The sequence below is a fragment of the Colossoma macropomum genome, unplaced genomic scaffold, assembly GCF_904425465.1.
Source record: "Colossoma macropomum unplaced genomic scaffold, Colossoma_macropomum, whole genome shotgun sequence".
Classification (NCBI taxonomy): Eukaryota; Metazoa; Chordata; class Actinopteri; order Characiformes; family Serrasalmidae; genus Colossoma; species Colossoma macropomum.
The window spans coordinates 41,810,983-41,820,521 of NW_023494788.1; the positions used below are offsets into that span (position 1 = coordinate 41,810,983).

Genomic DNA, 9,539 nt, shown 5'->3' on the forward strand with positions numbered 1-9,539 from the left:
TCTAAAAGCATATTTGAATTTGTGTGTTTGTCTTCCAAAATACTGCCACACTGAATTTTTGACAGTTTGTTATTCAAGGGGGCTATTTATGACTAGTTGGTGCATATTTGATAACAGTTGGATTGACTTTATGCACATTTTTATGTCAAAACATTAATAGTTGTGCATGTTTTGAAATTAGACAAGAAAACACAGGAACCAAGATTTTATTTCACTTATGAAAAAACCTGATTAAAAAAATAAATTTATTTGACAAACTGTCCAGCTTAATAAGGCAACATATCTTAGGGATGCAACTCTAAAAAATCTAAAATAAACACAGCATGTGATTTTTTTCTTGATTTGTGTAATCCAAGGCCAGAAAAACAGATTAAATGATTTTTTATTCTTTATTCTATATTTTTATTGCTTGTGGCTGTTCAGTTACTTTGCCAACCCATAAATTCAGCTTAAAAACCCAACAGTACTGTTTGAAGCTTTATATTTATATAATTTCTGCAAATACAAAATTAATGCATCACATTCTCTTAAACTCTAGTTGTATTTGGACCTATTCTGTTCTTTATCTTTCTCTTTATCATGTCATATAAATAATTCATAATTCAAATAAATCAGTACAGCATAGTGATCAATTAGCTATGCTGTAAGTAACAATATTATAATATTTGTAGGTAGTTTTGTTTTTTGTTAACAGGCAATTCTGAGCCCGAGTGTGGTATAAAAGTAGTACATGTGATACATACAAAACTGAACTTTTTTGAACAATGAAGTCCGTCTAGTAAAGTGTGTCAAATAATTTATTTAGAATTTCAAGTCAGTGAAGGGAACAGACTGCAGCAAACGTAATGCTTAAATTCAACATCATGCAACATACAGTACAGTAGATAGAAGCAACATTAAATAATTACTCAAACTTCTGTAATTAATTGTGCAACAGTAACATCAGTAACAAGTAAAAGTAAAGAATGAAAATTTTACATAGGCATTGTGTTATTATTATAAATAGATAATTCACTGTAGATGTATGTAGTCATACAGTAATCCAAGTAATGCAATCACAGTTCAGGCTTTTGCTTTGAGAAGTAGTTATACTTGTCTTGTCCACTAACAACTACTGTGGCAGGGAAACTCCTGGGTCGTTCAGGATCCTGCAAAAGACATAAAGAAGAGCTTTTTGCATGATTTTTCATTTATAAATCTAATTTCTCTCCCAAATGAAAAACGTATTACAAACATTTAATATTAAAAGGATTTTTCACCTGAATCGGGTAGGCTGCAGTGGGCACATAGCGGATCACGAAGCCACAGCGCCTCCGTTCTGATGTGTTGGGGTCACTAGCATGGACCAAGAGTCCATCATGGATCTACATAAAGCAAATGTCAGATATTTATGAATCTGTTAAATTGAAATACTTTGTACTGACACAGTTTAGTGTAATATTCAGTCATATGCAAAACACCCCAATCAGATTACATGTTTTTCTGATTTTCTAAGTGAAAATAAGTCAAAACATCCAATACAGGTAACTGAAATATGGATTATTACAATTTTGCTAAGTTAACATTTTGGAAATAATGAAATATAAACTATAAAATGTGCCATAAGTTTTGCATAGGGTCACATTTTATGTTACACTATTTGTGCATTAAACTAGGCAGACGTGTGTTCCCTGCAGAGGATGTGTACTTGTTGTCATTTAGAAAAGCATCACAACATGGCATTTGACCGGGTACCCAAACTTTTGCATTTGACTCTTAGCCATCTCTAAGCTTTGTTTGAGAAGGACTGTTTTGAGGAAGTGTCACAAGATCCTGCTCACCAAAACAGAACATTACACATGCATCTACTTACAGACATCTGCCCAGCCAGTAGGGGGCAGAGCACAGAGTTTTCTTTCTGCACCAGCTCCTCTGGGATCTCCTGATTGACGCTCAGCATGTTGCCAGCGCGTTTGGCTTGACGATGGGGCAGAAGGCCAGAGCAGTGAGTTCCTGTTGGAAAAGAAGCAAAGCTTACAATTAACTTTAATAGCTAATCCTGATTCCAGAGCGCCGTTCATCCAGGAGAGTGTTTTGATGCCCATGTTTGCTCAGGCTGAAAGGAGCCTTTATTTTTAGAATGTGCTGAAGCTGAGAAAATATCATTACAGGAACATTTCCGCATTGACTTAGGAGAAGGAGCTCAAAGTTGCCATGAGAACTGCTGAGCTGAAGAGGAGGAGAAGTGTGAAAAGGTGTCTGGAGGTTCTGTACCTGGAATGACCTGTAAAGCACCATTATCTTCCAGAGAGTCATCCAAGGCCAGCCAGACAGAGACAACTGGCCCTCCATCAAGTCCCCAGTACCTATGACCAAAGACAGATTTACAACATGATTCTTATATCAAAAAACATGAAGATCTTATAAAGCTGCTGATATTTCCAGTCTAGTTCTACTCTCACATCACATTCCACCTACTTCATATCTTGATGCCAGGCCACGTATGGAAGCCCAGGGTCGCTGTTCTGATCAGACATGCTCTTCTCTGCTTCACTCTCTTGATTGTAAGCAGTGATGCCATTGCTGTCATGAGTCTTGGCAGGGCTTTGTTTGAACACTGGGTATTTGCAGATGAAGCGGGAGTCCAGCAGGATCACGTCAGGGCCCAGAACCGCTGTGATCACCTCGAGAACTCTGGGGTGTTTAGTTAGTGCCATGACCCAGTCGTATTCCATGTGGACATTGTGCAGGCTGTAGGAGGTGTAGTCCTCACCTGTAGTGGCACATGACATGAGTCCTGAGTGAATATGATTGCAAAATCTATTCTTTGCACACCACTTGAAACGTCTGGCTTTCCGTTCCATTGTGTGAACATTTCATAATGAATGGACAGAAATGGTCAATATTGACCAAGAATGAAATTTCCAATCAAAACCAAGACTGTTAGAAAGGCAAAATGAGAAAAATAAGCATCATTACATCTGTTGCAGACTTGCTTACATCATACAGTGGAGTCACACTAGTCTCTAGAGAGCAGTTTTCCTATTTAAAGACTAGAAAAACCCTCTTCTGATGATGTATCTCTGGAAAATGTGAGGAATTACAACTGCTTTGGGGTGGGTTTTTGGGACACAGGCTATTTTGAAGTGTTTTTGATTCATAAGCAGGCAAATAGACTAGCTAACATTACTGCTAGCAAGCTGAATATCCTATTCCAGCTGCTTAACTGTGGTAACTGTGGTCAAATCATCATTGAAATGGACGGAATGGATTTCTCAACCTGGCTTTTAGAATACCTCACCTCAGTTTGGTTCATTTTTTCCTGGCTGAAAGAGGAAGTATTTGTCTCTGGCACCTATTTTGTTTGTTTCTTTATGATTTTGTTCAAGGTAAGAGTTGCATTAATCTTAGTTTGGTTGTATTTATTAGCCTAAAGCTCAGGTCGCTAAGCAAGTAGTGAGAAATGGTTGATGCCACAAGGATCCTCAATGATTTTGTGATGGATCTGTGTGATGTATGCCGGGTATTGTAAGAAAACATTAATGAATGAAAAACATGAAAATATATACAATAATGAATTCTGTCAAAACTGACGTTGAGGGATGTAGCACTATGAAATACTGGATACAATAACAAGTAAGCTATTATATCTAATTTTAAGCCAGAATGGCCTAAAGAACATTTTTCTTTCTCTTATGCTCTTAAAAGTTCCTTCAGGGAACCAAAAGTGGTTCTACTATTGCATTGCTTGAAAGATCCCTTTCTGGTGGAGAACTGACTGAATACACACCTAAGTGCAGCATCTTAGTTTACTCATATGTTCTCTCTCTCACTCCAAACAGTTCCAAACAGTCCAGAACTTACCCAACTCTTTCTCCAGCAGGGCAAATGCGTCTCTGGCCTGCTGTAGCTCCTCAGCACTCAGTATGGGAATGCTGGTCAGATAGCCCTGCTTCTCATATTGGGCCTGAACATCTGTCATCTTTCCGCTCATGTCTGGAGACACTGGAGAACTTCAAGTGTTCTGGTGACTGTGACAGCTCTGTGGACACTCTCCTCTACCTGTGTCGGTCTTCCTGTTCCTCAGGGGCCTGAGTTGTAGATGTTGTCTGTGTCAATGTGACGAGGGAATGGCTGCTTTTATGCAGTGTAGGCCTCTGGAGAGAGAGAAGGAGAGAACTGTGAGTCCAAACATTTAAGAGACATCCTGACAGAGGCATTTCCTCCTCTAAAAATCACTCGTCTGTGTTTTTCCTCCTTCTCTCCTTTTTACTTATTCAAAAGCAAATTTGTTCTAGGCTGTTTATGGAGCAGCAGAGAGTTCCGCCAGTGCTGCATGAGCAGCTTAATGGCTAAAACATCCTACTATTGCGCAAATGGGTGGAAGACCAACTCCCTAATGGGACCTCTTAAACACTGGCACCATCCATAGCAGCATGCTACTTGAGAAAAACAAATTATTCCCCAAAAAATTCCCCAAAATACCAGACTGCACTACACCTGCTAGTGATAGCAGGCACCTGCCAATTGAGAATGGACACAGCACACAAAGATTGTTTATGCCCCAGGTCATTTTTTTAAAAAGCAGGTTTAGGTGTAGCACAGCCTACATTAATCTACAAGATGAACTCAGTGTTTCTTCAGCAGCCACACTGCAAAGAAATGGTATGTTGATAAGTGATAAGTTAGCATCTTAAATATAGGCAAATGTACACTTAATACAAAGTGATGTTAGCAAGTGCAGATCATTTCATTTGAGTTTTATTTCAGTTACTAAGTAGAACAAATAGAAATGTTGGTAACACTTTACTTTAATCCTGCTACATACGCTGACATAACCAGATATCAGATATATTTGAGCTGTCATGACGTTTTTGTTCAGTAATTAAACAGTGTTATCATTACCATTACTTGTAAAGACATGTCATAATGTTGACATATGACATCTGTCCTGACCTGTGTGTGGCATGGTTTTGTCACTGTTATGCATTAGGATTCAAGTAAAGTGTTTCTTAGATGTCTAGACATGGGTTAAATAAATCATAATATTCTTTGTCTATAATAATATTAGATATATTGTCTACATTTTAGACGCTTTCACATATTAATATATTCTTTGCAGCGCAGTATTGAGAAAGACAGAGAAAGTGCTGAGACATAATGCAATATCTGTGTATTTATATCCATGTCTATATTGCTTCTCCTGTAAAGTTACCATTTTGGAAATACAAGGTTTTCTTCTGACAACAGCGATATGATTACACATAATATTATATATATATATATATATATATATATATATATATATATATATATATATATATATATAAACTTTAAGAAAACAAAAGGTCTTACTACCTGCTCGAAGGCTGACTCACAGATGTCAGTGTTGAAACGTTGCTGTCAGCTGTAGAACTCCTCACGCTTATATACTCTGAGTGCATCATAGCTTTCCATAATAAATGAATATGCATAGTACTGATGACTTCATTCTGCAAGTTTATTCTGGGTTTATTGTAAAGCATGTAAAGCAAGAAAAAGGGTGCAGCTCATCTGAAATGAAACTGCATCATCTTTGAGGTTGAGTCATAGATGTATGACAATGACAACAGGTCAGAATAGTGAAGTGGAAACCCCAAAGAAAGATCAAAGGAATGATTTCCTTTCAGGAATTGTTAGAATACAGTGTGACCTGAAATGTAACACAGTAACTGAAGAAGGAAGAAGCATCTGACAACCAAAAAACCCAGGACGTTCAGCGGACAGGTGTGCTGCAGCGCCATCTACTGGCCATTGCATCACAATTTTTTTTGTTCTTCTTCTTCTTCTTTATTATTATTATTATTATTATTATTATTATTATTATTAGTAGTAGTAGTAGTAGTAGTTAACAGTATTTTCTTGTTAACAACCTCAGTGAACTGCTTGAGATTCTTATCAGTTAAGGAACAAGCTGATAAAACCATTTAGCTTTGGAAATTTCTCAGTGACTCACTCCGCGTCTTCTCATCGTAAACCTGTCAAATTTTGACGCCACTTATTGTTAAACTACAACTACACAGTTATTTAACATTATTTCCTCATACAGCTAATTTTACCACTTTGTCATGTGGACTTCAGCGTTAAGGTGAGACCAACCACACGCATTCTTTTCCTTTATTGTTCATGTGAATGACAAGCAACCATGCAAAGTCAACAGGTCCATTGTTCTCCTCCTGTGGGAGTGGGTTGTGTTCCCCTCCTCATACAGAGGCCCTGTTACTCACTGACGCAGTGACTCAAGCAGAAGTAACCTGAGTAGAAGAAAATGTATCAACGTCTAAACCCCCTCAAGTACTGAGTTTCTGGTAGAACTTTAGTGGCTCTTTATAGTACATCCTGCATCCACCATGCGCAGGAACTATAGAGTTCAAGTGAATTTATATCATAATAAATATGAATATATAAATTATTATACATTATACTTATTATCTTAAGTATATGGGACTGAGTAAATGTCCATCTTATGTCTAGTCAACATCTGTTGCTTATCAACATCATTGTGTTATAATCATAGCTGTAATATTCAAGATATATGAAAAAAATAATGTGAAATGTGATTGCTTTTCCTTTATTATACATTTATTATACATTACAAGTAAGTAAGTAATAATAATAGTAATAATTAAGTATAATACATATGTATGTCACAAAGACATATTGAGCTTAGGTCACTTTACATTAAAATATATATTATTGAATTTAATATTGGAGTGCTGAATATTAATTATTCAGTAAAAACCTGAATATTTCCCTGCAGACTATATTGGTACTTTTCCCAATAAAATGCAAGTATTTTTCACTGGAAGTCAACTTTTCATTCTAATAAAAAAACGTGTTATACTTGCTCCGCTGCTCAGGTGCCTGCAGTAGCTAGAGTGTACAGGTTCTTTGAGGAAGGCCTGACCTCAAGTGCTACTGCTCATATACAAGGAAGCTGTAGGTTTTGGGGAAAAAAGCACAACATGGTGTAAATTGAGACAGGAAAAGGAAAATAATAAAAAAAATAAAACGACTAAATGACATCATGGAAGGACCTGCTGCCACCTCGCCCACTCCACATGTACTTCGGTTGACTAACAGGCAAGTGACCAGGAAGGAACTGTTTTACCGAAAATCCTGAAACTCACTGTTCACCTGTTTCTTTGTTTTTCTGAAGGATCTTAAATCTGAACTCTGGCAGTTAAAAATTTCAGTGGTCACAGAGGCCAAAACACCATTCAGTGTTTTATCATTACATCCAGTGATGCAGGACCTCAAGATACACTACATGGACAGAAGTATTGGGACACCTACACATCACACCTACTGGAGCTTTTATGAATCCCATTCTAAATCCATAGGCATTAATATGGAGTTGGTCCCCTTTACAGCTCTAACGGCTTCCACTCTTCTGGGAAGCTTCTACAAGATGTTGGTAGAGTCTGTGGGAATTTCTGCCCATTCATCCAGAAGAGCATTTGTGAGGTCAGACACTGATGTTGGACGAGAGGGTCTGGCTCACAATCTCCATTCTAGTTCATCCCAAAGGTGTTTGATGGGGTTGAGGTCAGGGCTCTGTGAGGGCCAGTCAAGTTCTTCCCCACCAAACTCACCCAGTCAGGCCTTTATGGAGCTGCTTTGTGCACTGGGGCTCAGTCAAGCTGGAACAGGAAAGGTTCTTCCCCAAACTGTTCCCACAAAGTTGGAAGTGTACAGTTGTCCAAAATGTCTTGTTCTGCTGAAGCATTAAGATTCCCCTTCACTGGAACTAAGGGTTCTAGATCAACCCCTGAAAAACAGCCCCATATCATCATCCCTCCTCCACCAAACTTTACAGCTGGCACAGTGCAGTCAGGCAGGTAACGTTCTCCTGGCATTTTCCAAACCCAGACTCGTCGATCAGACTGACAGATAGAGAAGTCACTCCTCAGAATATGATTTCACTGTTCCAGAGTCCAGTAGCGGGGTGTTTTACATCACTGTCCTGACACTCGGCGTTGTGCATTCTGATCTTAGGCCTGTGTGCAGCTGCTTGGCCATGGAAACCCATTTTGTGAAGCTCCTAACACACAGTTCTTTGCTGATGTTGCTTCCAGAGGCAATTTGGAACTCTTTAGCGATGATTCAACAGAAAATAGGCAGGAATAGTGAGCTGTTGTTGCTCTGAGGTGCTTTCATTTCACAATAATTGCACTTACAGTTGACGGGGCAGATCTAGCAGGGCAGAAATTTTGCGTGACTTGTGGCAGAGGTGGCATCCTGTGACAGTGCTGTTTAAAGTCACTGAGCTCATCAATACAACCCATTCTACTGCCAGTGTTTGTCTGTGGAGATTGTACGGGCTTAATTTACACCTGTTAGTAATGAGTGTGGCTGAAACACCTGAACTCAATTAGGAGGGGTGTCCCAATACTTATGCCTATATAGTGTAAAATGTCAGCAGGTGTCCAGTGCAATGATAAAAATAATTTGTTTGGCTCTTGTGGACAGCACTATGCCTTTTCATAACTGGTGATGTCAGTAGGTACAGTGCAGTGTGGAAGTACTGAGCCTGTAAAGCTGGTCTCTTAGAACTGTTGCAAAAATTATTTCCAGTCAAAATGGCCATTATGCACAAGTAAAATTTTCAGGATAGGGGGAAAAAAATAAAGAGAAAACATACAATATTTAACAGAAAATTTCACATAAACCTCAACTACTAAACATAGTGTCAAATTAAGCCCAGCTGGATTAGCTTTACTTGGGGAGGTGCTGTTACTGGAGTGATTACTGATGGGATCTTTGATTTTAATCAAGTACAAACCTGCAAAGTCTGCTTGTCATGGAACGGTCTGGGAGTGGACCCACGCGCAGAGAGGAAAACCCGTGAGGACAGGCCTTAAAAAATGACAAGAAACAGACTTATTGACTTTAATGGTAGTTTTACAGTGTGATGTGGTGTAATGAGTAATGATTTGGGGACAGTGAGTGTGTTGTGTGCTGTGTATTGCTGGAGGAGAGTAACTCTCAGCTGGATTTGAACCAGCAACACTGGCCTTGAAAACCCAGCGCCCTGCCACGGAATAAAATCGAATAAATGACCAAACCAAAATACCTCTCAAAGGAGAGATGGGGAGCCGACCATATTTTAGCTTTTTCGTTTCTCTTTCTCTTTTTTTTGTTTCTCTTCTTTTTCTTTTCTCCTCGTCTTAAATTAAAACAATGTTTTCTTTTTCCTTCTTTCCTTTTTCTCTTTTCTTCTCGGCCCACTGACCTACAGCAGTGCTTTGTTTTCTCCTCTTTGATTGTCTTCTCTTTTATCTAAATACCCACCTGGGCTAAGTATCGTACCAGTCACCCCTCTACAAAGGTGTGACAGGATGAGCTGTCTGCTACAGCCTTAAATGCCGGTACCAACAGGTGCGCCTGGTTGGTGCTGATTACCCCTTGGTTTTCTGGGAATTTGAGTCTCCTGGAGTAAAAGTGCCTCACTGCCATCGCCCTCTGCTGGCAGCTGGCAGCACAGGCTGACCCTTCACACTGCTAAGTAATATTTCTGA

The 9,539-nt window shown here is 38.9% G+C and overlaps 1 protein-coding gene across 1 annotated transcript; it reads right to left on the reverse strand.

Annotated features, from left to right (window-relative positions):
* Positions 1–793: 793 nt before the first annotated feature.
* On the reverse strand, positions 794–5,428 carry zgc:174917 (uncharacterized protein LOC565650 homolog). Its single transcript, XM_036567921.1, has 7 exons — positions 5,338–5,428; positions 3,844–4,136; positions 2,458–2,752; positions 2,254–2,345; positions 1,853–1,992; positions 1,260–1,364; positions 794–1,148 (listed from the first exon to the last, which is right to left on the reverse strand). The coding sequence occupies exons 2-7, from the start codon at positions 3,971–3,973 to the stop codon at positions 1,056–1,058; spliced, it is 855 nt and encodes a 284-aa protein (XP_036423814.1). The 5' UTR covers positions 3,974–4,136; positions 5,338–5,428; the 3' UTR covers positions 794–1,055.
* Positions 5,429–9,539: the final 4,111 nt, after the last annotated feature.